The sequence below is a fragment of the Temnothorax nylanderi genome, unplaced genomic scaffold (genome assembly GCF_030848795.1).
Source record: "Temnothorax nylanderi isolate EJ_2023f unplaced genomic scaffold, tnyl_v1.0 TNYL_tig0083_pilon, whole genome shotgun sequence".
Classification (NCBI taxonomy): domain Eukaryota; kingdom Metazoa; phylum Arthropoda; class Insecta; order Hymenoptera; family Formicidae; genus Temnothorax; species Temnothorax nylanderi.
Window position 1 is genome coordinate 83,402 of NW_027249145.1, and position 27,276 is coordinate 110,677.

The window sequence follows — 27,276 nt, forward strand, 5'->3', positions numbered from 1 at the left end:
TTATCTGAGATACACAAAGTATGGGAACGATGAATAGAATGCTTGATATGTTGTCATAGGTCAAAACTCGCCCGTAAAAGTCCGGCTGCCCTGAATCTAAGTAACGGCGCGCCGATTGGCATTGCACCGCAGCTGGAGCAGCAGAGCAATCAGACCAAGTGAGTGGTCGACACTATGGCCGGGGTAACGAGTGCAATAGCGAAGGCGTCGGAAAAAATGCTGTGTTGGTCACACTCGGCCTTAGAGTCCCAAGACTTCTGTAACTTTCGATTTCCGTTAGTCTTTGATTGACCAGACAGTGGCGAAGCTGTCCCTTGAGACTACTCCACGATCGGCGGCATATAATATCGACGTTTTACTTTACACAGCGTCCCCTCAGCACGTTATAGGGCAATCAGAGCGGGGAAAAAAAATTAAAGGACGGAAGATAGTGCTCGTCTTTCGAAGAAGTTACAAATGCGCGTACAAATGCATTCGGTTACACCGTACTGGGAAAAAATGCGTTCGTTTTCGAGTCTCTCCGTACATTTCGAATCCGCATTCGAAGTGCTCCCCACGTCGACGAGACACGAGGTCGCGCGCGCACGAGCGCGCGAATGTTTTCATTGAACTTTTATTTCCGTGATACGTATGTCGTAATTACGCGATACTCCTTACGTGACGTATGAGGAAGATAGCAAATGCATTTATGCCTAATAAACATATTCCTAAGACGATCGCTGAAAATCGGGATAAGGAATACATGTTATAGATATATCTGTAGAAGAGGAAGTATGCAAGAGAAAGCGAGAAAGAGAGAGAGAAAGAGAACAATAAAAAAAAGAGAGAAAGAGAGAGAGAAAACGAAATAAACGAGAGACAAGAAGAATATTAATAATTTCATACGCAAGCTTAACGATCGCTTAGTACACAGAAAGATTATTACAACGGAGAAAAAAAAAGAGCGTTAACATTTTGTAAGATGATTCAAGCAAATCGTTAAGACTCGTTTAAGATAGTACTCTGTCTAAGCATTTTAGTATCGTGACGATCGTTTAAAAGAGTAGAGACGATTTTCTATGAGGATTACATTCCCATTTTTCGTTTACCAATCGTTTTCTTTTACTCGATCAAGCAGATTAGACACGTATACCTATACTTACTATCCGATTTCCGTATGAAAGGTCCTATACGCTGCCGTACACGCAATCGATCGGCCGAGTCGCTCGATGAAGATTTTACCTTCTTAATTAGAGATTCAAGTAATTTCGGTTGCAGCGCACGTATACTGTAAGATAGGATAATATTGCTCTAAAGTAACGACGCTAACTTTGCATCGGAATGAAAAAAAGATTCGAATACCATTTAAGGTGTGAAATCTAAGAGGCAACGAAAGCGGGAGATAGGAATCGCTACTTCTTGACTCGCAGAATACTTTCTTTTAACGTAATTCGAAACGTTTTTTCGCACTGCATCGCTATTATCCTCGATATAGAGTAATTTTATCCTGTCTTAAGATATCTGCAAATCCTACATATTTTTTTTAGTACTTGGCAGCTACTGTTTTACTATATAAATGGATTAAAGAGTTTTAAAGCAAAGAGATACAAAAAAAACAAGAGTCCTTAAGAACAGATCGAGTACACAATAACTTAGCATTTGTAGCTCTCTGTTTCTAAGAATTTTTGTCCAAAAATAATGTAGAAATCTTGCAACGAGATAATAACAATTCGTACGAAACTTTGTTAGAATTCTAATGCAGCATTATGATATGTATAACTGTATTTTTCTTCTTCAATCTTCAGGACAAAAGTCGTGCGCGAATTTTACGAATCATAACGGGATTTTAAGTTGTTATCGTTGTTGCGAGACTTTACATGGAGAAAATAATTCCGACAAGCGGAAAAATAATGCAAAAACTTATAAAAACTTCTTCGAAACACGAATAAATACGCAATGTAGTCGGCAAGCATGCGGCATGTCCAGACGATGTAAGAAATTTTTCTATTTGTAATCGACCGAAATCCACATTGATACGAAGCTGGGACGAAGCTTTTGGGGTTTTCGCACTTCGTATCTCACAGTATGCGAAATAGATAAAATTACGCTAATCTATGGATATAGACGCCACACTCTGACACATCGTGTTTTCATGTCTACTTAGAGCTTAAGCAGCGCTCCTCGAAGACGTTCGCCGCGCAATGCGGCACGCACGCATCCACGGACGTATGTACTATGTACCCGCGACGAATGCGCGTCGACGAACGTAACTGATGACTTCGTCTAACGAGGAAATATTCAATTTGGGATCACCAGGTTCTTAACGAACAATTCATTCACTTGTAGCAAATGAACAAAATTGGAATTATGTGACAAAACTTATTTTTTAAGAATATATGAAGTTACAGTTGGAATTGGTACAGAAAGAATTCAATTCTCGTTCGATCCAATTCTTTTTTCGAAGCAGAACGATCTGTTTTCCCTGTTTGTAGTTCAACGATCTGAAATTGATAGCTTCCTCGCAAGACGGTAGACGATTGCGTTGTTCCGAGGCTTTTACTAACTTCTCTTACGTGTAACAAATTTCGGGTAACAGGTGCGGCAGTTATGAAATACATGTGTCTACTGTGCACCTCACATGGAGAACATCTCAACGTCTTTGATATTAACTCACGATACACGCGATTGCGCGGTGTCCAAATGCGGGATGTAGTCAAAGGACTCGTTCTCTTGATATATATTACGTATATAATAGCATTTCATGACGGTCGACATCAGTCGACATGTAGTACTGAGACATTTCACGCACAGCAAAAACCCGATTTGTTTAGCTCCATCCCATGCCGTCTAGTACGTTCCCCACCATTGCTCAGATAGTTTATCGAAAAACGAATTTAGTAAAAGCGTTTACTACCAATTCTCTCGGCAGAATGCCAGCAGAAATATAACAGAAACTGCTAACGGAACATAATAGGCGGATTGACTGCAGAAACCGAGTGCAATTTCATAATCATTTAAATATATATGTTCGAATTAACTCGTTATGAAATGGCAGAGCTTACTCGGTTTTTTCTGGCAATTTGCTATCATTCTGTTAGCAGATTCTATATAGATTACATTGGTAGACTCTATTAGCGGAACACGAGCTTATTACGGAGACAATTAATAATTAATGTCAATTTGCCACAGTTTCCCACTCGAATCTACTGGAGAACCACTAGCATACTGCTAACATTTTGTTTACTGGGCAGTTTTTGCAAAGTACCAATTTTGTCGGCAGAATATTAGCAGAAATATAACAGAATGCGAATCTGTCGCAGAAGATCTGCTGGCAAGCTGCTGTAAACGCCCAAGTACAATCGAAGGTATACGTATATATACATTTTGTAATTATATATTGGGCTCTGTCGCTTCTCCAAATCACATTCCGCGAGTGTAACTTAGGAGCGTGTCTACGTAATACTCTTTTTATCGTCCAAGTGTTACTGACATCATTGTAACTCCTTAGTTACTAGTCCTTTCGGCAAGGAACCTCATTTTCGAACTCCTTTTGCAAGTGCGAACGTTTTTCTTAAATGTTGCCCTTCCATCGAAGTGGTCTATCGATTTCGTGTACCTTGACGTCTCTCGAGGGACAAGATTCTGACCAAGATTCTCCAGGGGAGAGGAAAGTCCCGATGTAGATGTCGATATCGGAATTTGACGGAATACGATATTGTAAATCCGGACACGCTTGATTCTAGTCACAAAGGCGCTTCGCGCGCTAGATCCTGAGGCCGATTATATTTTTTCTCTTTTCTTTTTCTTCGATCGCCCACACGATTCTCGATCGCGGCTTCACACAGAGTGTAACGCCCCGCCACTGATCAATCCGTTTTCGCTTGGCTGACTGTTGTAGTATATCTGATAGTTTTATTTTATTAACGACACACCACCGTATGACGTATCGAGAAGTAAATGCATAAATATATAAGTTGAACTTTAGGCTCTCTATCGACTATGCCGAAGAGCAAAGTGGTTGGGAAGATAGGGTGAAAAAAAAAGGAGGAAAAGAAAAAGGGAAAAAGAAGAAAACGCGTATATTACAAGAGAAATTTACATCACATTTAAGTCGTTGGAGAGATTAATAATCATTGTTATTAATAGTAGACGAAATATAAGAGAAGAGAACGGATACGGCGAGAATGAGAGTGTGCATGAGAGGTTGAAAGGCAGAAAAAGAGAGGAAGAGAAAGCGAGAGAGAAAGAACCCGAGTGGAAATGCGTGAAAGAAGAAAGTATGTGAGAAAGCGCGAGAAAGTACACACGTTCGCTTATTTATATATATATATATATATATATATATATATATATATACATACACATATATATATATACATATATATATATACATAATACAAAATATAAATTATATAAATATATAAATAAATTTAATGTTACTTTAATAAGCATTCCTTTGTGAAACATTAATGATTATTGAGGCGATCCACGGGGAGGCTAACGACGATCTGTACCAAGTATATAAGTTCGTGTGTTTGTTTGTAAGGTAACTGGACATCCGTTACGAAACGTTTTCGTTTGACCGTTTGCTATCGGAAACGTGCATCGATGCTGTAACTAGTATTTATTATAAATATTATATTATGGTTACTCGAATATTTCGCTAGGCTCACTGTAAGTGGTAACGTGTAATAAATCGGTCAATAAAAAGCTTATATGCTTAAGTCCCCTTTTTTACAATAACATTCATAAATAAAATAAAATACATCCATATGTTAAAAACGCTCATCGTTCACCGTATGATTAATATGATTAAAGCAAGGAACTGAAGTAATTCGATTTTTCTACAAATACGTCGTTAACTAAATTCGTTAAAAAATTCCAAGCGTTAAGCATTGAAAAAGTTCAAGTGTGAAACTAATTGGACAGTTGAACGTATGATGAAAATGCGATTAAACTTCTCAAAATTTAAACGATAACAATGTATTTAAACGAGATCTAACGATATCTAAATCCACGCGTGTATTGTTTAAATAAATCTTTTATTTTTGTTTATTTACATTTTAATTTATATTTTACTTAACCATTAAGAATCCTTGTACGTTCACGACAAATTTATCGAAATTACTTTTGAACTTCAATCTCTGAGGACGGTTATTCAAGTCCATGCTGAAGTCTATATCCGTCGTTAGCTCGGTGAACGCATTCGCTAATCTTTGTGCTACTTGTGGATCCGATTGAGTGGATACAATATTCTGTACAAGTTGCTGATATTGTTCTTGATAGCAATATATGAGATGGTAAAGAGGCGTACTGGCGTTCGAGATCAGATCTGAATCCATTTGATGTGACAAAATGAGACTTATCAGCAACTGAAAGGAAAAATTCAATATTTCAAAATTTGCTGTATCCTAAAAGGCACGTTTATATGCTCATAAGCTATCGCTTGTAAAAACTTACGTTCAAAAAGGGTGCCATTATGTCTTTGCGCCGCCGTCCTTGCGTAACTTCTTTGTGAATGTGCTTGGTCAAGGCTTGGATTGTATCACAGCAAAGGCTAGCTACTTCATTGCCAAATGAATATAAACCTAATTCTACTGACGCTAAAAGCTGCTGCAGCAATTTAACAGGTAGCTCGCAAACTTTCTCAGGACATAGATCACATACAAATGCTATCATCTTGAAATACCTGTAAAATAGCAAATATTTAAATATATGCATACATAGTGATGATAGAAATGTTATAATAAATATGTGAACTAATTCAAAAATTCTTCAAATATATTTAACATTAACAAAAATTTTAAATTCTCAATTATATACATAACTTATTTTACTGTAATTAATTTCAATATAATTTATTTTAATATATTGTTGAAAGTAAATATCTCTTTTCTGTTTATGTTGTATTACTGAAATATAATTACTTACTGTAAACAAAGCGACGGAAATTTTAACAAATCCATTGTCATCATAGGCATGATTATATTTAAGCCGTACAAGAAAACATCGGTAGATGGAATAAGCTCGGTGACCGGTTGTGCAGACGCACCTTGGCTGAATGGCTGGCTTACCTCGTGGTTTAAATTAAATAGGTCTTTAATTAATAAATTAGTTAATAATCGCATGAGTAACAGAATATCCTGAAAACTGTCCTCCTCCGCGGTCGAGTCTACAGTAAGCCGATGACTATTGCAGCGAGCATACGTTTCCATCGCTTGCACACAAGTTCGATAGACACGTATACAATCAACCTAAAATAATTCAATAAAATAATACGTTAAAATTAAGATTACCATCAAAATGCCAGACATTAACTGCGATAGCTCTATATAAATAATAATGATACTTACCTCCGATAAGAAAAATAAAATTTTTGTATATTCACTGAATAGCTCTAATATCAGCTGCACTATATCTTGATAATTATGATACAAGGATAATATTTTTGGAAGTCCGGCTAATATAGGAAAAGTATTTTGATACACGGGCGTTACTATCGGACTCTCAGCACCTTGTACCACACCTATTTAAATAAAATGACGATTATGCACGTGAAGTTTTATTTTAAGTCGAACAAAATACACGCATCATTGATCACAAAGGTTTAAATAAATATTTAATGCATTACCTATACAGGATTCTAGTATATCTATGATTTGAACTTTAAATCGTTCTTCATGGTAAGACGACATGAAATTTTCACTAGAAGTTAATTGCGTGTATCTATTCTGTAAGCATTCTAGCGTTCGTGACCAATAGGACCGTTCGGTATTTTGTACCACGCTACCGGCATGAACCACCGCGCACATTAAACCTCTCTTGATAATCTGCGGGAAGTCGTACTGCTCTTTCATAGCCAATTCAATGATATAAGTGAACTGCTCAGACTTCGACAAGCAGGAGGCTCTGAAAAATTAATATACTTAGATCTTAAATCATTTCAATGAAAATTTTATCACGATTACTTTAACGCGTTAAATCTTGTGATATGCAACAAATACTTTTATATTCTTTTATGCAAGCTGTAGCATGTAGTACATAGTACTTTATGCGAATATAATTAAATCACAAAGGAATAAGAATTGCGAATTACAAAATCGCAAAGGACATTTACTTTGTTAAAGCAATCGTAAACGTAATATATTCATTAAAATACACGATAATTTGTCTAGGGCACGCATATTTACTTTTCTGAATTGTTTATCAAATCAAAATAGAGTGGGACGTTGAAAGCAAAATGAATGATTTTGAAAATATAGACAAAGATTAGAGAATCATAGAAAGATTTAGATGTGGGTGAAGAGCGAGATAGTAGATGATGATAACCCCTTTCAAAGCTGGAAGGCACAGAATAAGTAATCTATTAAAGAAAACCTTTGATGTCCAAACAGGTTAATATGAAAGTATATATGTTCTCAGATATAACACATCGAATTCCTTTTTAAATACGCGATACATAAAATACAAAGTATTCATAAAATTTGTACTAAACTTCACGAGACTAATATGTCATTGATTAAATTTGGGATGTGCTTTTCCATCGCCATAAGTAAAACTCCAATTCACGACGCGATTATACATTAAATATTGAAAAGCTTTCATAAAATTGAATTTTATCTATACAGATAAAATTATCAGTTTTCCTTTTAAGTTGGTCATAAATAAATTTTAAGAGAGTATTAAAATTTGAGAATTTAATTATTAGAATATTTAATGCAGATAATTTAAAGTTGTGCGAAATATGCAGGCCTAGTCCAATTTTTTGCTGAAAGAAGATGAACCTGTCGAAGTTTGACGTGTACAAATCTTATGAGACACTTTATATACATATCTCACTCTTGAATGTACTCTCATTAGATGTACGTGAAATATGCCAAGTTAAAAAAATTTATCGGTTCTCATGTAATTATAATAATTTATGATCAATTTTTGCCGCGTAAGCGGATATATAAATCACCTACCAGAAAACAAATGCCCCATATCTTTTTCATAAAATATCATCCAGTAAAAATCTTAGCGAAATCCATAATCCGTGGATTCCATCTGGAAGATTTTCCATTCTAGTCAAGTTCTATTCAAAACTTAATTTGATAATCATTAATTTGTACGGAAAAAATACCGTTGTCCCTAAACAAATTATTAATATGACTGCAGACAAATTTTGCGTATAAATTATATTTACCTCGTTCGCGAATTAACAAGAGATATTAATAATTTTATAGTTTCGTCTACTAGCGCCGGCTCGCTTTTAAAAGCGTTGATGTTGCAAATTATTTTGTCCAGAAGAAAATTCATTGACCATAATGCGCCGGGACTATCCTCGCCAAAAGCATGTAAAAGCGTGGTGCTCAACTCGGAATAATAGGTCTCGGTTGGCAAAAGATAGATCTCCGACCATCTGTGTAAAAACCATATTATTGTGCTGCTCAATTCGGGACTAAGTATATTCTCCAAGTGTATCGATATAGCAGTCTTTTCAATGGTGCACAAGCGGAAAACGCCTGTAATCAATCGAATAACTCGATCGATCGAGTCCGTGGGGCTGCTTATTTCCGACTGAACATTTTGCGAAGACACTAAAAACTCCAATGTCCGGTTTACGTCAACGTTCCCTTCTCGGGACTAAAAGCACACATACAAAAGAGATTTAGTACTTAGTTTACGAAAATGTAAAAGTTGCAGTAAATTTTTACAAACCTGTTTCATGCTGCATCGCGTAATTTCCAAAGGTACTAATGCGGTTTCACCCTCCGATTCCATACAAAGAACGTGTCCCGTTATTAAAATGAGCCAATGCAAATCCTCGTATAACTCGTCCATAGAGGCAGGTCGAGACGACGATTCATTTTGTTCGACCATATTGTTCAGATTATCGCGTAATTTATGTATTCGATCTTCGAGTAATTGCGCTAATAGAGGTAAAGAATGATCTGGTACTTGTCTACCAAAGTTTCCTAGAGTTTATAACGTTTACTATTATTATCCTTATCGATCCGCGTAATAAAATACATTTTGATAGGACTGTACTTCTATTTACCAACTATTTGTAATTGCTCCTTAAATTTAACTTTGTCATCGTCCTCCACATCTGCTACTTCCTCGCTGAGACTTTTCCCACCGGCATTTCTCACACCTTCCGGAGATGATAAGTGACATCGAAGATACGTATTAAATATCTGAATAGAGCTCTGCTTACAAAAGTCTGATGGAAATTCGAACGCTGAATACAACATACATGACCATACTTCAAACATGTGTTCCATAGCTTCCATATATAAGCAATCATCAGCGCGTATCTGTAAAGATGACAAAACATTAAGTTTTTTTGTTCTAATATCCACATTAATATTCACGTTGTAATTTCATAAATGACGGACACTTTTATGCTAAATATTTTAGAATTAAATTTGAAAACGATCTTCTCAACCGAAATTTAAACGCAAATTTTACTGAAATAGATGGAATAAATTACCGATTCTTCTTGTGCAGCACATTCTATAAATAAGCATGTTAATCTTGTCAATTGTTCCAAAAATGGCTTGTACAAGTCCTCAGGAAGACTCTTCAATGAGCTTTGAAAGAAATAATTAATCTTTCTTATAATGTTGGTAATTCCATTCGCCTCTTGATCGCCAATCTCAATACTTAACACAAGCTTCAAGAATCTCTGCATGTAATTTGTCAAGTATTGCACTTTTACTTCTTCCACACCCAGGATTCTACCATGTAAGCTCGCTAGTTGTATCAGACAGTTCATAGCATGGTGTGCTAGCTGCGGATTGCTACGTACTTTCCAATACAGTGTAAAAAATAGATCTAATACTGCTGCATCTAGTATTACGTCTTGCCACTGTACGTTCAACCTCAATGGTGGATTATTCCCGGATTCATAAACCTCACACATGCTCTTAAGTAGTAATTTTTTAGGTAGTGCACTGGAGTTAAGGTATATATAACCAACTGTGATATAGCTCTATATAAATATCTATCTCTGTTAGATCCTGTATCCATATCTATCTCCATAATTATCCACATTTAATATTCAAAGGAATATATCAATTACGCCCTGCTTAATACCAAATGTGAATACTAAATATGAATCTCTGTTATATATTTATATCCATATCTATCTTCATAATCATTTCCCACATGTAGTATTCAAGTTAATACATCATTATCGATACATTTAATACTAAATGTGAAATATGAATTGAATACAAGCTGCAATGTCCAATTTCCTTCTTTAGTTTATCTCTCAATTAATATATATTTTTGCATCAACAGATACATTGATCCCAAATGCAATTATAAAAAAGGATATAATTTACTTCAATAAATGGCCAAACGAGTATACTCTCCACCATGGAAAGCAAGGACTTCACGAGGGGCAACGTCGATTCGTCAAAATCCTTCTTGATCAATTCACCGAAAACCTCGATACAAAACTTGAAAATTCTTTTCATATCGCTTAGCTCAAAATGCTTCTTCGCCTTAAAATGTACTTCCCATGTCAGACCGATATCGGATGATTTAGCAGTCGTTGCGTATTCTTGCAATATCGCAGATAAAATATTGCATCCCAAAATTTGCTGTAAATAAAGAAATAGTCTCTCTTTCTTCTTTCTTTTCTCCTTTACGTGCCATACGAAAAATCGATATATACCTATATCAATGTATACTTACATTTGGTAAGTTCCCACTCTTAATTAAATTTTCTATTTCACTCATTATTCGATTTCTCTCTATTCCAAAGTCATCCACGCTACCTCTCTTAACTATTATTGCAAAAACTTGAAGTATCCTCGTCCTGACATATGGCGCTAACGTAGGTTTGCTTATAACATAGTGCAACAAATATTGTCTTAATGAAGAGACGTCAGATTTTTCCAGGGTGGTCCACTCCTGTATCAGAGCTGTCTTTATCAAACCAGCCGTTTCAAACAATATGTAGTCCACAGAGCTCAATTCTAAAATTTGTTGACACAGTTGATACGGTGACTTCGTTTTACGGAAATTTAAGAACACAGCTTCCGCAGATTGACGCTGCTCCGATGAGATCAAATTTGGTGGCGCCTGAAAGCAACGCGAATACAAAATCACTCTTTTATCAACGTTCTATGTTTTCAAACATATAGAAACAACTCAGAACATATAAACAGGATATTTTCTTTGTATCTGGCAAATCTTAAGTTTAATATTTCTATATCTGTATTCATGTAAAATCAGCGATATTTTTCGTCAATGGAGACCTAAGATACTTAAATAAGCAAAAATCGAACTGACTATTAACCCTAGGTTATTTGCATGGAGTGTAACTCAGGACAAGTACCGATGTGCTATATAACTCCAGGGAGGAGCTGAAGGCACCTATTATCCCTCACCCGAGGGAAACTCACAAAAAAAAAAAAAAAAGCATGGAGTGTAAAATACACTTCAGTATCAGTTAAAAAGTTTTACTCTGTAAGTGTATTATATAGATTTGTTAGGCTGGGGTATAAAATATACCACCACAGAGTAAAACCCACTCATCAGTGTCGCAACATCCAACATTTGTATTCAAATTCTATACGACAAAGAGAGTTATCAGTGGCTGTAGCGAGCCTGGTTGGGGAATCGAGTGCCAATCTTAAGGAGAAGAAGAAGGTCTACGTTAAGCTCTGCTGGCATTCTGCCGACAATATCGATAACAGAGCATGAACTTAATGTGAGAACGCAGTTGATAATCTGCAGCAATATTCCACTCGAAATCTGCTGGCAAACTTGCCAACATTTTGCCTTCTGGGAATCACGCGGTCGCTTCAGTTGACAAGTTTCTCTATCGTGGAAACGAAGCACGCTTCCTTGAAGCAGTAAACACAAGAAATTACATAACACACAGAGTATTGCAATACACTCGAGACAGTTTTGTTTTGTTTCGCCTCGTACGGCACGTGCGCTCGTGGGAATCACCTGTCCCGCATTAAAGAATTCCTCAAATCGCAATTTCTCGCGAGATGCACGCGTGCGCGCGCGCGAATGTCCGCATGACTTCGCTGAATCTCAAGAAATACCTTAAATAGGTCGTGACGCGGATCTTAACCCCAAAACGGGATCCTACGGATGCAAAAGAGTTCGCGGACTCGATAAAAGACGCGACGTTTCCCGGCAAATAAATTTTGGGCTCTACGCGCGCTGACGCGCGGTAAGTCTCACAGGAATCCGCGAGCGGTATCCGAATTGTTTTCGCCGTACCGATCGTGCTTGGGTTTCGCGCAGCTTCGTGACAATCTATTTTGCGTGGCGAAAGAGAATTTTGGGACGGTACTCACCAGAACGATTTGCGCCGCGGCTTCCAAATCCCTCAGCACTTCCTCCGCCATCTCAAACGCGATTTGTTTTATTTCAGTTATTAATTCAGTTATTCGGAGCAAATAAACAAACAATACCACACGGCGCGTTGTGCAAAAACACTTCACCCTGAACCTGAACCCAACCCAAACCCAAACCCCAAACTGTCATGTCTGAAGTAAAGGTGCAAAGAAAAGCGCGACCGGTGTAATGGCTGATTGGTTCCGCCATCTTCTCTATAAACAGTGGCGGGATCTCTTCCTCTGTTTTGAATGAAGATTAAATATAACTCACAGAACGCTGTATATATAATGATACTTCTTTTAGTCTTTAAACACTCTCTTCCCCTTCATCGGGGAAAACTTCTTCTTGGTGAAATCGGGCATTAATCTCTCAAATTGCCAATATTTTTAACATTCTTATATCAACTCAAACTCTATGTGCTCTCTGATTCATAAAGTAATCCTTCAATGCAATTTTCACAATGTCTCTTCAACGGTTAATTTCTTGGTATCTGATTATTAAATTAAATCGTGTGTTACTGCGAACGGAACCAGGTTAAATAAAAGTTACAAGATAAATAAATAAAGCTACAAAATATAATTAAATGCGAAATGTAATTTATTATATTATTTTAATTTTCACAGCGCTCAAAGTAGGCTAAAAGAACACATAACATGCAAATACATATTTGCAAGTATAAACTTATGATATATCATACAACATATATCGTGCATTAAATCTCCATTTAATACTTATAAAAAATATTTATAATCTTTTGACCATATAGAACGAAACATCTTTTTGATTCTTACTGGAACATTGTAATCTACATAGTAAAAATAACAATTTGTAACACGACTAAAAGAACAAATAATGTACAAGTACATATTTGTAAATATAAACTTATGATATATTATATAACATATATCGTGCATTTCATCTTTTTGATTCTTATTAAAATATCGTAATTTATATAGCAAAAATAACGATTTGTAACACGGATAAAAGAACAAATGCATATTTGTAAGTATAAACTTATGATATATCATATAACATATATCGTGCATTAGATCTTTATCCATTTCATTAAAACGTTAAAAGTTTTAACATAAGGTATTAAAACTATTAAATAATAATAATTTGATGTACTTATAAAAAATATATAAATAATTTATGATAATCTAACATATATAAATATATATATGTGTGTGTGTGTGTGTGTGTGTGTGTGTGTGTGTGTGTGTGTGTGTGTGTGTGTGTGTGTGTGTGTGTGTATAATAAATTAATCCTTGTATTTTGAAATCCATAAAGGGTCAGAAAAGTCATTCTGTTGCAAATCGAGTTTCTGTTGTGCATATAAGTCTATGAACGAGAATAATGCATTAGAAAAACGGGTAACGAACCTATGTGAAGTTAATCCCTTAACATTAAAAAAAAAACTTTCTTATAGCTCATTCGATGACTCATCGTTTGCATATTCACATACATTTCAATTGAATCGAATTGTATGTGAATGTGCAAACAAAAGTTATTAAGACTATTTCAAACCGATTTTCTCGTAGGTGAAGGGCTAAGCTGATGTAAGATTGCTCTCATTCAAATTCTTTTGTTAATACCGTTTGAATTAGAGTGTGCAAACAAAAATTCGAATTGTGCATACATGTGCAAATGATTATTTTTTAAATGTTAGGAAGCTAACTTCACACGGGTGAAAAACGAGTCGTATAATATTAGGTTGATAGAATAAGAAAAAGTAAGGTAAAATTTACCCTTTTTTTTGCGAATGTAGTAACACTTACCAAGAAGTATTTCAAAAGCAGTAGCAGCATCCTCTCTCGTGTACGTGTCCGCTGGAATAAGTTCACTGAATTTGACATCCCTCTTGTCAACCCATAAAACTTCTAATATAGCCAAAATCTCTATGCTTGTCAGTGCAGGTTGCGAGGGACTCGAGGGAGAACCCCCGGGGGGTCCCGCAGGGGGCCTGCTTGAGCTGCTCGAGGGAGGACCCCCGGGGGGTCCCGCAGGGGGCCTGCTTGAGCTGCTTAGATTAGTAAAAACAATATTTTTATCATATATCAAATAATTCTTTGATAAATGGTAGACTTGATATAACAAAACATGCTAAGTTTCGTAGGAAAGAACTATGCAAAATTGTTAGGTTACAACAAAGCAATAAAAGTTGTTTTTTCCTCAAGCTTTCGATCAATGAATCCTATCTTTTGTCGACATTCGTTTATAGAAACTCAAATATACACTTAGAATATTGTTATATGTCCAACTATTTACTTAACAATAAAAGAAAAATTCAAAATACCTGGTACAAGGTACTGGAATGTGTTTTGCTTCCGGAGACTCTCGCTGTCTTTCTAATAAAATTCTTTCCTGATCCGGCCTCTGTTCAACGATGCTGAAATAATATCATTTAATGATATTGAGAAATTGAGGAAATATCGCAACAGTTGAAAGACTGAGTATAAAACTGAATAATCCTTAATAATTAAATTTTTAGTTAAATAACTTCTTGAATGTAAATATCATAAGTTCTTCATAATAAAATAGACTTACCTAGTGCCTTCTTCTAAGACAATCGCTCCCGGTACCTCGTCCGGTAATGGTACCATTGATACGTCCATAGTTTCGTGAATTATATTTGTCACTGGTAGGATGTTTGCAACACTATCTCCGGGTTCGGCAGCAATTGCGGTTTCCGTCTTTTGGAATGTACTCAATTCTTCTGTAGGAAGATTTAGCCTGCTAACTGTCTCTTCTACACGCATTTTTTCAGGAACTAAAAATATAAATTTATTCACAGTTATATATGCATTAATGTGAATATTTAATAAATGTCTAAATATAGACCTACATTGCGTAACAGCAAGTGCAACATCTTCATTTACACTCGTGAACGGCCCAGTGATGCGATCAGCAAAGCGACTGCGTAAACTTTTGTTCCATCGCCTAGGTGAGTGCGAAGGTTGGTTGAAAAGATTTTTCGCCGGTGTCAGCAATAAATTTTTTGTTAATGGTTTATTCAATTTCTAAAGATAATCAAAAAATTTAGTCAGAACCTTTAAGACTTGTTTGAAATTAAAGTTTCTCGCTTTTTGAACTTCTTTGTAAGTTTACATACAGCTTTTGCAAGCTTATATAATGTAGGAACCCACCTTGCATTGAATGTTTACATTCTGACGCTGTTTCAGAAGCTGTTCGTCATTTAAGACAATCTTTTGATCAATAATTTTGGTTTTCTTCGAATGCCTGCGGATCACAGAGTAGCTTGAATCTAATAATTCAAATTCCATGTCAGTTTCCTCTTGCTGTGGAAGAATTAACATTCTCGTTTCTTCTATGGGAAATTCAGCCGCTACTGCAACATCTTCTACAGGTGCAGGAGGTACTGCCACATCTTCTACAGGTGCAGGAGGTACTGCCACATCTCCTACAGGGGGTACATCAGTCGCCGATGCAGTCTCAGAGAATAACTGAGAAGTAATATATAGAAAGAATTAGAAGTAAAAATAAAATATAAATTAAATATAAATAAAAAGCGCAAAATAATTTTTCTAAAGAAAAAAAGAGGAAAATAGATTTTAATTTTTTCAAAACTTCTTGGTCATTATGGCTCGTATTCATAGTCCGTTCTTATATCAAAACAACCTTAAGTAATGTCTTAAGATGCTAATACGGTTCTCAGATTGATTTATAACACTTTAAAATTGTACTTCAAGACTATCTCAAATATAAAAACAAATTATGAATCAAACAAAGGGAAAAACGCCGTAATCAGGACTGGTCAGATCTTGCATGTCCGAATAATTGAGTGACTTTTTATGTACAATTCTTTGCCCTATGAAAAACTATGAATATCGGCCTATGTATTCTCATTTGTCTTCTACTTTATGAAGTTAAAATATTCACATTATATCCAAACGACAATCATTATCAGTTATAGACAAACGTACACGTCTTCTCTTCGTAGGCGTTTCCACCTGCATTTGATGTGGCTGTCGTTTTTGTGGAGTTAATAACAGTCCCTCTTTGGATTTCTTTCTTTCTGATATATCCACAAGTACTGGGCCACGGGTTTCCTGAGATAACTGTTTTTCTTGGATCTCTATTCATTAAATGATTTTATTAATAATTTCATTAATAAATTTAATTTAAACATAATATGATAATTGTCTATGTATCATATTTAAAATACCCCGTTGATCCACTTACCTTCTATTGTTATACCAGCCGTCTTCTTTGGGAATGCTGATCTTTCCTCGCTGATCTGTAGCTCATGCATCCGGTCACTAAAACCATTAATAGCAAAATATATTATTCTTTGTTAAAAACGTCATGAATTTATTTTGAGCTAATGATATAAAAACGAAAAAAATCAAATAATTGCATAAACCATTGTCATTTTGTGAACTTTTGTTGAATTACAATTAGAAAGTTATCACGCTACAAAAAAAAATATAAAAATCGGGAACTTACAGTGAGAGATTGAAATCATGTTTAAGCATAAAGTCCAACTCCTCGTCATTTAAAGCACCAAAATCACAACATGCTGCATCTTTCATCTGTGAATGAAAAAAATTTCAATATTTAAAAATAAAGTTTACAATCAAAGAATCAAAAGTTCGGAAACTCAAGGATGTTATATATCATATTACAGGGTTTAACATTTGAGAATAAGAGTTTAAAAATACAAAATTTATTGATAAGCTTGCATTAAACCGTACGAGATCTTCACTCACAATCATCTGTAGTCTGTTATCAAGATCTTCGTCAGGAAGTAAGTGTAAGTCTATTTCTAATTCAGCGTTAGGAAAGTTTTGACTGGAAATAATAGGCACATCTATTGCAGGCAATTCAAGATCCTGAACTGCGTCATACTCATCCCTCAACCCTCCGCCGCCGCGGCCGCCGCGGCCGCCGCCTCTGCCGCCTCCGCCGCCGCCGCCACCGCCACCGCCTCCGCCGCCGCCTCCGCCGCCGCCGCCAGAGTCAAATTTTTGTTGCATTTCAAAAACTTCCTCTGAGAAGTAATGAGATTACATAAACTGGCATAGGTGATATCATTAATAAATATATATAGAATTGAACTTACTCTGATAATATACAACCTGTAAACGATGAATTCTTGTTATGCCGCACATTAATTGTGATGACAGATATAAGCTAAATCTAACTGATCTGTTGCGCAACTGCATTATTTCCAAAATTTGCTCGCTGGCGATGTAATATAAAATGCAAACAAAAGTGTCAAAATTGAAAAAAAAATATCATTATAAATATTCAATATTAAAAGCACATAAACAAAATAATTTACCAAGTTTCTACAGTGTTTATCTTCTTTATAGCACCAGATGGATAGCGTCTTGTAAATGATTTCTCGCTGATCGTTGCAGCGAGCCAACAAGGAACTAATTTGCCCCTTCGTCGATGGGAAAGCAGTTCAACTGGATAGAACATCTGATGAAGAATAAGTCTCATTAATAAGAGCAAATTCGTAAATAGCAGATGAAAGATGCATGTTAAAAGAATAAAAATGAAAATCATACTCAAATAGCACAGATGTCAGGTCATCCTCAATACATCCAGGCACATTCTGGGTGTATCGAGGCCGGGACTTATTGTGCTTATTGTTCCGGATAACAGATAAATAACAGAAAATAACGATGGAAATTACCTTAATCTATGTTTAATATTGACCGATTATCCTAATAGTCTTCAGTCGTATGGATATTCTTGTCGAATGTAACAATTAAATTCTTTTTCGATCAAAGAATCTCTCAACTTTTTCAATTTATTAGATCAATTTCCTTCGAACGCGCTTTCCTTGAACGCGCTTACCCTTCTTCTCTTTCGTGAGTTATCTCATTTTTCATGGAGAGACTCGTCAAACCTTTGCCGTCAAACGTACTCCTCGCATTACGATTTTCAAATTGACAGATTGCGCGCCGAAGGCATCGACGGGTTTGTTCGCAATGCGCGACGAAATGACGATAATTGCGGGCATCTCTCGACGCTGACGTTGGCGCTGGCGTGTCACGTTTTAAGTCCGCCTTAAGATTTCCGTTGCTGCGCATGCGCAAGAGTTTTTCCGCGTTCAAGCGGATTGAAGTGGATTTTGATTTGCTCCGCGATTTTCGTGCCGTGTATACATGCATACAGTTACAGCTGGTCGCGCATATCAATACATATGGAGAGTGGAGACGAAATCAACAGTGACAACAGTGATCAACGGTTGATCGTTTTAGACAAAATTGTGCATGAATAAGACAACGTGTTTGCCTGGTTTGCGGGGTTTGCCACAGTTTGGTCGGCCTGTTGAACGTTATTTTACATCTCCGAATTTCCTTTGAAAGCAGCACGATGGAACTGGTCAAAACGGTCGCTCCTAAAGTTAGTATATTTATCTTCGTCATACAGAGCCTAAAATGTCTTTGAAATTTTGGTGATGCATTATCTGAATCTAAAGTCAGTAAATATAAGTTAATAGTGAATATCCCAGGTAGCATTAATGTCTAAAAGACATCATAAAGATGTCTTTAAGATGCCAGAAATCTTAAAGATGTCTTTATGATGTCTTTTAGACATTAATTGCTACCTGGGATACTGGCAAAAACGAAAAGAGGAACCAAGCATATTTTAAACATAAAATATATATTATTTTTCAAATAAAGAGGACCGTTTACATAATCAGAATACAAAAGGAGAAAGAATGAAATAGAGGGGTGAGATAATTCTTTTTTTTTTTCTGGTCAACAGATCAAGGACAGGAAACCCTTGCACACACTACAGCCAGCAGCCACCGATAAATACACTTTGGTTGGTGCTGACAGGACTCTCAGATCTTGCAAATCGAAAGAGGCAAAAACGAAACAGTAAGTTATCTTCAAACAAGCATTTATTATGACAACGCATTATGAAAAAGGTTAGAAGTACAGATTGTAAATACGGTGTGTTTTTTAGGGATGTAACAAAAACAGTGAAAAAAGATACTTCAAAATTCACAAAAGTAACTAAGAAGAATAAGGCTGTCCAGACTACACGAGAGAAGATACAAATTGAAGTAGAAGACTTAACATCAGGTATACTCAAAATAGCATTTTTTTTTTACTATCCATATTCTTTTGATATTTATTTTAAATCTGGATTTTGTCAAAAGGATAAACTTTTATCAAAGTATTTTATCTGATTTAGACAATCCTAGTGAGAACTATTGGCAAATTCTGGCTGAAAGAAGACAAACGGCATTTGTGGATGCCTTAGAAGAAAATAAAAAGCTCGTACAACAGATTGAAAAGTTAGAAGAGGAAAATCATGTTTACAAGGAAATGTTGGATGAGATGAGAACACTTGTTGAAGTACTACAGGTAATATTGCCTACAATATTGTATTAATATTGTATTGAAATTATTACTACTTTACACATTATTAATAATAAGAGAATTTATACATTATGTTTTATTGCAGGAGCAAATTGAAGACGATAGAAACGATATAAATAATTCGTTAGATGACAGTGCTCTTTGATTTGAGTTTGCTCATTGAATTCCTCAAACATAAGAAAAGACTAATGTACTAGTGACTACGCTGATGATTTATAAAAAAATATTTATAATTTTAGCAAAGTGTTCAAAGTATGGATAATGTTAGAGATATACAAGTAACAAAAATTAAAATTAATCAGCTTTTTAACATGTATAATATGACGATAAGAGGACAGTTAGAATACAAAATTTTCTGTTTAAAATATCTTTATAACAAAGAGCAGTTTTGCCTGTTCCAGTAAATATATTCCAAGTGCCAAGTGAAGTTATTAGGTATAAACGTATTAATGTGTATAGCCATTAAGAATTAAAAAGTTATTTAATCTAAAATTAAGAAATTTTTGTACGTTTTATGTGTATAATAAATTTTTATTTTATAATAATCATTGATAAATGTCTTAAATATTGAATTGTGAACATAAGACATTTAAAACACAGTAGTCTCAGGAATTCTTATAACACTTTATTTAAAGTTCTTGGCTTACCAATTACAAATATATTAAGTTATGACTTTTTTTTATATATGATTCATGTTTGTAATACACGTTAGAGGCTGCGGTCCATTTGACGCTACAAATGCTTCGAAGCGTTCTTCTTCTCCTTCTTTCTTCATTGAAAGAAAGGAGAAAAGGAATGCTTCGAAGCATTTGTAGCGTCAAGTGGACCGCAGCCAGAATGAGATGATTCATTGCGTGAAAAAAGTCGTTACGTATAATTATATATTATTTAAAATTATAGTTATGAAACTATATAATTGTGATTATAATTACTTTACCATGTCTTAAGCCTTGTGTCCACGATATTAGAAATCGCTCCGAGATCTCGGACGGAAAAAGTATTGACCAATCACATTAAACAATTTGGCTAATTGACCAATGCGATTGATCAATTCTTTCTCCGTTCGACATCTCGGGGAAATTTCTAACATCGTCGACACAAGGCTTTAGTTTGTGTTTATCCAATAAGTTAATGAAAAATGCGAGTGATTAAGAGAGAATTCGTCTGAAAATTACAACTAAATCCATGCACTGTTTTAGGCAATTATTATAAGACAGAAAATGATCCAAAGCAATCGGCCATTGTAGCCACTTCTCAAGAACAAATTAAAAATAAGAAAAAATAGCCCAGAAATGTTTCAATAAGTATTATCTTCCTATGAAGTCTTATTAATATAACAATTGCATCTTTATTTTAAATAGAAATGATTTTTTTATGTAAATTACCAAAAAATATACAATGTGAATATAGTTATACGTTCCATTGTAAATTTCATATTTTTCTTAAAGATAACTGCGAGTACGTGCAATTACTAATTTATTTTATTTAAAATGAGGAATGAGGAATGGATATTTTCAAGAAAGAGTATTAAAGTGTAAAACAGTGTAATTTTGTGATTAATAATTTTTTAATTAATTGTGACCAATACAAAATATTATTGAGCTATTTTTAATATTGTCAAAAATTAACTATGTATCAGTTTAAGTATTCCCGAAATGAGTTACAATTCACTTCAGACTCCTTTACTTACAATTTTCAATTAAATCATTAATTTCTAAACCTAGACATACACGGATGAGGATCAAACCTATCCAATACAAATCGACCGCTCTCGCGCGGAGCCATACATCTCATTAAGAATGAGCTATTTTCAAAAGAGTACTAACTTTAATTAAGCTATTCCTATATACTACGATATACATTGCGCAATGTATAGCCTGTGCCAACAGGCTAGACGGTAGTCCAGATTGCAAATTAGGCCGCAATCTTGATAGCAGATCAAATCGCAGAGATTCAAACGGAGATCCAGCTGGATCAAACAGGTGGTTCAGAAGGTGATTTAGACGTTAAGCCAGTCAGCGAACCAAGCAGCAGTCCACGTAGCAGACTAGGTAGTGGACCAAGGCTGCATTCCGATATTCACTGTCAGTAGTGAACATCTATATTTTATGTCACGTATACTATAGATTTTCAGTACTGAAAGTTGCCGACAGTGAATATCGGAATGCAGCCCAAGTACAAGTAATAGGCTTGATACTGGACCAAGTATTAGGCAGTGAACCAAATGGTGATCCAAGCGGCAGTCGAGACGGTCGACTAGGCGGTGGACCAAGGGATGGTGAGCCAAAACCACGTCGATCTAAGTGGTGATGTAGGCGACGATGGCTGTCCAGACGATGGTCCAGGCAGCTGTTCGAGCTAACTTCCAGCTCCTCCTTCTTGCACTGTAGCTCATGTAACTGACAATTAAACTACATGAGCTACAGTGTAAAAAAGAGAAACTAAAAGACCGAACCAAAGAAAGAATGTCTAATAATACTTTAGAAAATAACAACGTTGTAGCTAGAGACTTCAAGATTGCAAATCTTTTTGCTACACTGATCGTAGTGATGGTACACCTCCCAAATAATCAACATAATAGTATACAAGTATGAAAAAGACTTACTTTAAGGAATATGTAATAACCAAAGCCAGAGAACGTCGGCAATCAACTGCGAACTGTGCAGTTTATGACGGAAGTTTATGACAGTTAGAAACGTTATTAATATAACTAAATTAATACGTCATTTGACGTCACTCTGCTACCTAAATTATTTTATGCAAATACGATTACGCACGATTTCTCAGGGCCAATTTCATCAACGTCAGTTAACTGTAACCTTCGGTTAAATTCACTCTTCGACTCTTTCTTAAGGCTGATAGCAAAGAACGAAACGTAGGCTGAATAGGCTCTATCGTAATCATAAACGTAAAGCAAGACAGAGAAAACCGTATACGTAACTAATACGTTCGTATCGTCACATATCAACACGATCGATAGCTTTTTCGTGACGATAGACGTAAGACCCTACGTTTTGTTTTCTACCATCAGCCTACGGCTGCGTTCGGAAATGTATACCCGGGCGAGTAGTGACGGGGGCAGGGTGCAAGTAGTTTCTGAATGAGAAATACATAATAATAAAAAAATATAATTAGAATTCGAAGTATAGGCGGTTCCAATGGAAAATAAAAATATAAATATAAATAAAACTTTCGCGCATCATTAACCGCGCTTGTTCTTAGTTAGCTCGGTTTATTCGTACAAATATAATTAGCATCAAGATTATTATAAATTAGCTGTAGGCAATAGAATTCAGCAAATCGAGCTACGAATTCAAGTCGCTAAACGCACAATTTGCCAGCCTCCATACCCGATGTATCAAAATTTGGCGGTGCACCCGGGTGAAGTTTCCGAACGACCCCCCAAGGATCAGTGACGGCTCTTGGGAGCTCTTAAGAGCTCTTGGGAGGCGTCACTGATACGGGTTTGGCGAACCCGGGGTACCCGAGCTCGGGCAGGCTGGGCTCGTAAGTCTTGTAACGCAACCAGCCTAGGGGAAGGTCACCCCGAAATCAAACTAATTCTTTTACGTTTATGATGTCAGGTAAAAGTAAAAAGAAGAGCTTATCACGGTGATCGGACCCTCCCGTCGGTCGTCATCGAGCGATGGGCCAGCCGCCAGGTTGGGAGCAAGCCCGGCGCCGCGCCGCCGCCGGTTGCCGTTCTGGAGACCCTATCCCTCTTCTTCGGTGGCTTCGCTTTTCCTGGCGCCGGGGTCGCTGGCACCTGCTTCCTCTTCTTCGTCGTTGTCGCAATAGAGGTTGGGGGTGGAGGTGGAGGTGGAGTACCGCGGTAATGCGATCTCACCCGGCAGAGCCGCGAATACCGGGGCTTGGCTATTATACTCCTGAATTTCGCCCATTATCCAGGAGGCACCGTTCACGACGCAAACATCCTTTGCGCCACGCAGTCCTCGGCACGGTCGCTTACACCTTGACTTAGGATCCACACGAAAAGTCGGTTGACGAGCTCGATCATGTTCGGACGTGTTTTGTACGGAAGAAAAATTTTCTTGAAAGTATTGCGACTGTTACTGTCTGCATTGTTTAACTATCAGTACCTTGTATCGGCGCCTTTCGAGGCCTACAACCTTTGTAATAAAGCGCGATTTCCCTTAATGTACTCCTGGGACAGTCCTGGATCTCGCTCATCCATCCCAGGAGGCACCGTTCACGACGCAAACATCCTTTGCGCCACGCAGTCCTCGGCACGGTCGCTTACACCTTGACTTAGGATCCGCGAGTACCGCGGAAGAGCGATATGAGAATCGCGAATAGTACGATAGTACGATAGTACGAAGAGCGATACGAGCAGGACGTACTCCTGGATCTCGCTCAGTATCCAGGAGGCACCGTTCGCCAACGCAGCACCCCCTGCGCCACGCAGTCCTCGGCACGGTCGCTTACACCTTGACTTAGGATCCGCGAGTACCGCGGAAGAGCGATATGAGCAGAATCGCGAGTAGTACGATAGTACGATAGTACGAAGAGCGATACGAGCAGGACGTACTCCTGGATCTCGCTCAGTATCCAGGAGGCACCGTTCGCCAACGCAGCACCCCCTGCGTCACGCAGCCTTCGGCACGGTCGCTTACACCTTGACTTAGGATCCGCGAGTACCGCGGAAGAGCGATATGAACAGAATCGAGAATAGTACGATAGTACGATAGTACGAAGAGCGATACGAGCAGGACGTACTCCTGGATCTCGCTCAGTATCCAGGAGGCACCGTTCGCCAACGCAGCACCCCCTGCGTCACGCAGCCTTCGGCACGGTCGCTTACACCTTGACTTGGGGAGTTTCTCTTAGTTGGTCGCACCCAGACGCACCCCTGAGCGGATGAAGCTGCATGCGACTCTAAGCCCCACCACCTCTCCAAGGTGGAAACTCTTCGGTGGGGTATAAACAAGAAAAAGATAAAATGCGTGTATGTGTGCAATATAAAAGAATTTAAAAAATGATATGTATGCATATTATGTATAAGAAAAAGATACAAATTACAGTCTATAGTATAACACAAAAAAAATTTATCTTATAGCGACTCTTTTCTCAACTCCCTTTGTGTCTCACTTAACTATAGTTAGTTGTGATTTAATAATTGATTTAATAAATTAAATTAGTTGATTTAGAGTTAATAATTTAATAATAATATTACACTTGTCCATTAAATCTACACGTCTATTAAATGTACGGGTGTTGCAGCGACATACAGGTCAGTATGACGGGTTGCCCATTCGTGCAGGCGCGCATGGTCATTCACAGCTACATTCCCTTTTGCCCGTTCTAGACTGGAGGATGATCCTACTTGTGGCTCTAGTGTAGACGGGTAAAAATCTATAGTTTATGTATAGTTTATGTCACGTACACTATAGAAAGGAGGATGAGCCGAGAGTAGGATCATCCTCCAGTCTAGAACGGGCATTTGACGCATTATATGTGAGTGATTATCTGATTATAATGTGCCGAAGCCTACGCAGCTGTGAACGACCATGCGCGCCTGCACGAATGGGCAACCCGTCATGCTGACCTATGTATGTCGGTGCAACAACCGATACATATTATCAACTAATATTATAATAATATAAATAGACTCAGTGAATCAATTATAATGCATGTCGAATGTCAATAATGTTTTAATGAAAGAAGTAAACAGAGAAAATTTTGAAAAGACTCTTACTTTTCTCACTCATACGTACTGATGTTTGCGAGTAACAGGTGCATCATATGCTCGCTGTGCGAAGTAGTACCGATATCAGCTGTTCGGTTATTTTATAGCGGCTCTTTTCTCAACTCCCTTTGTGTCTCATTATAACAATGGGAGCTACCCCCGTTGGTTATAAAAAAAAAATGGTGTGACCCCAAATTTCTCTCTTTTTTTGTATTATTCAGACGTCGCTTTTCACGCTTCACGCTCAGTTTATTTATTATTCATATAATAGTAATGTTTTAGAGATCGTCTTAAGTACAATCTCGCGATGTTATATAGATTTTGTATTGGCTCGATGGAATCTTAAAATTACTTACAATCAAATTAAAGATAAATTTATCTTATCTTTAAAAATAGATAATGGAATCTTATTAAAACTATACTTCAGGATCAAACTTAAGACAATCTTAAAGATAAATTTTTCTTCAAGATTTTATTTTAGAACACTAATTTTTTCGATTAAATCAAATATTATTTACTTTATTCTGCAAAAGCAGTAAGCTTTATTTATTCTTACCTTATTTGGTTTTTTTATTCAATCATGAAAATTTTTCCCAAGTTTCCTTGAGTGTTCACTGAGCTTCTTTTACGTCATTCTTATGTCATCAACCCCTCACTTGCACCGATGATAATCTGCAAAAGAATAAGTAATATGAGCGAATGGATATTTATAGTAATTTATGCAAAAAGTGATATTGGTGCCTGGACATTTAAAACAAAATTAATACGATTGGATTTATTCTTTATTTTGAAATTAATGACTCGCTTTAATATGTTTATATTTGTGATAAAAACATAATGTAAACGTCTTAATCGATGAAAAATTTAATATTAACATTACCTCATTCTTAGTGAAATGAATATTAGATATTTTATGAATAAAAAAAATTAGATGTTGTGTTTTTGCACTTAATATCATCATGTGTAATAATTTTCATAATCCTGGAACAGAATCAACGCATGTCTGCTGAATTTGCTGTAATTAAGACTATATTTTATTTAAATTTGATTAATTTTGAATTCACGAACAGGGTCATCTATATTAGTGCAGACTGTCGTCCTTGATCTCTAATATATTACAGCTATAATCTAAAACTCTGAAATAAAATGGACGGTCTAATTGTAACAGTTTAACAGTTATTTTAATTTTATTTCCGTTACACAATCATTTTTATAAATGCTTCTTTTATGTTTACAATGAAACTAACATATGATTGCATTTAAGGAGAAAAAGGAAGCAGAAAAAAACGAAATAAATATAAGAAATTCATCCAGAATATGTAATGTATTAATATTATATGTAATAATACGTCAGTGATGTAATATGTCAATGTAATATAAGAATGTGATGTGTTATGATATATGTAATGTCATCTATAAGTAAATTTTTCACATTTATTTTGTTTTATTTATTCTTTGTTTCTTTCTTGTTTTTTTAAAATAAGTTTATATATATTTGCTTCACTGCATTAAGTATTAAGTACATAGTATAATTTAACAAAATTACCTGTTAGGTGTGACAGATGTGTAACGTCTGACTCGCATCTCGTCGGTAGCGTTAATGCTCCAATCGAAGTTGCCCGGAATATCCAGGACCCGCCTAGAAGTAGCTATAAACCCCTGCTATATTGATTTTCTCATGACTGTCGGGAGGGGATATTCTGACGTCACATGGAAAGGGATAACCATGGGATGAGAATCCAGGTTGAATGTTGAAATTGGAGCAGCGATATTCGTCTATCGATATCGGAGTAAATTCAAATTTAAAAGTCAAATAGTCGAAGAGTACCTAAATGAAATAATATCAAATTCACTATTAGATGTAAC

At 36.3% G+C, this 27,276-nt stretch overlaps 4 protein-coding genes and 1 long non-coding RNA gene across 14 annotated transcripts in view; 2 read left to right on the forward strand and 3 right to left on the reverse strand.

Annotated features, from left to right (window-relative positions):
- Unc-104 (kinesin family member unc-104) overlaps nt 1-4,703 on the forward strand; it is a 29,360-nt gene extending 24,657 nt beyond the window's left edge. For all 10 annotated transcript variants that reach the window (XM_071709921.1, XM_071709924.1, XM_071709925.1 and 7 more), the window contains one exon: nt 60-4,703. In XM_071709921.1, coding sequence (XP_071566022.1) covers nt 60-162 — 103 coding nt within the window. In that variant the 3' untranslated portion in view covers nt 163-4,703. The remainder of the gene's footprint in view (nt 1-59) is intronic.
- A 299-nt stretch (nt 4,704-5,002) lies between these two features.
- LOC139774557 (exportin-4) lies at nt 5,003-12,467 on the reverse strand. The gene is made up of 12 exons (XM_071709939.1): nt 12,291-12,467; nt 10,666-11,055; nt 10,304-10,571; nt 9,455-9,912; nt 9,020-9,278; nt 8,680-8,936; nt 8,165-8,604; nt 6,611-6,888; nt 6,333-6,505; nt 5,911-6,233; nt 5,440-5,668; nt 5,003-5,351 (listed from the first exon to the last, which is right to left on the reverse strand). The coding sequence occupies exons 1-12, from the start codon at nt 12,339-12,341 to the stop codon at nt 5,055-5,057; spliced, it is 3,423 nt and encodes a 1,140-aa protein (XP_071566040.1). The 5' UTR covers nt 12,342-12,467; the 3' UTR covers nt 5,003-5,054.
- Nucleotides 12,468-12,912: 445 nt separating this feature from the next.
- LOC139774563 (uncharacterized) lies at nt 12,913-17,196 on the reverse strand. Its single transcript, XM_071709952.1, has 10 exons — nt 17,064-17,196; nt 16,801-16,886; nt 16,537-16,613; nt 16,278-16,429; nt 15,480-15,797; nt 15,179-15,353; nt 14,881-15,103; nt 14,630-14,722; nt 14,112-14,356; nt 12,913-12,969 (listed from the first exon to the last, which is right to left on the reverse strand). Exons 1-10 carry the CDS (start codon nt 17,067-17,069, stop codon nt 12,944-12,946), a joined length of 1,401 nt encoding a protein of 466 aa, XP_071566053.1. The 5' UTR covers nt 17,070-17,196; the 3' UTR covers nt 12,913-12,943.
- A 1,262-nt stretch (nt 17,197-18,458) lies between these two features.
- On the forward strand, nt 18,459-20,251 carry LOC139774581 (uncharacterized). The gene is made up of 5 exons (XM_071709979.1): nt 18,459-18,714; nt 19,081-19,196; nt 19,285-19,403; nt 19,516-19,688; nt 19,789-20,251. Exons 1-5 carry the CDS (start codon nt 18,685-18,687, stop codon nt 19,846-19,848), a joined length of 498 nt encoding a protein of 165 aa, XP_071566080.1. The 5' UTR covers nt 18,459-18,684; the 3' UTR covers nt 19,849-20,251.
- A 1,000-nt stretch (nt 20,252-21,251) lies between these two features.
- Nucleotides 21,252-27,047, reverse strand: LOC139774584 (uncharacterized). Its single transcript, XR_011718610.1, has 2 exons — nt 26,957-27,047; nt 21,252-26,082 (listed from the first exon to the last, which is right to left on the reverse strand). It is a non-coding gene; the product is annotated as an uncharacterized lncRNA (long non-coding RNA).
- Nucleotides 27,048-27,276: the final 229 nt, after the last annotated feature.

Coding starts and splice junctions, on each gene's coding strand:
- LOC139774557 (XM_071709939.1), bottom strand. CDS start 12,341: ATGGCGGAGGAAGTGCTGAGGGATTTGGAAGCCGCGGCGCAAATCGTT. Junction 8,605..8,679: donor CGCGATGCAGCATGAAACAG/GTTTGTAAAAAT, acceptor GTGTGCTTTTAG/TCCCGAGAAGGGAACGTTGA. Junction 6,506..6,610: donor TATACTAGAATCCTGTATAG/GTAATGCATTAA, acceptor TTATTTAAATAG/GTGTGGTACAAGGTGCTGAG.
- LOC139774563 (XM_071709952.1), bottom strand. Junction 16,614..16,800: donor CATGATTTCAATCTCTCACT/GTAAGTTCCCGA, acceptor TAATGGTTTTAG/TGACCGGATGCATGAGCTAC. Junction 15,798..16,277: donor CGCCTACGAAGAGAAGACGT/GTACGTTTGTCT, acceptor ATTACTTCTCAG/TTATTCTCTGAGACTGCATC.
- LOC139774581 (XM_071709979.1), top strand. CDS start 18,685: ATGGAACTGGTCAAAACGGTCGCTCCTAAA. Junction 18,715..19,080: donor TCAAAACGGTCGCTCCTAAA/GTTAGTATATTT, acceptor TCTGGTCAACAG/ATCAAGGACAGGAAACCCTT. Junction 19,689..19,788: donor CACTTGTTGAAGTACTACAG/GTAATATTGCCT, acceptor GTTTTATTGCAG/GAGCAAATTGAAGACGATAG.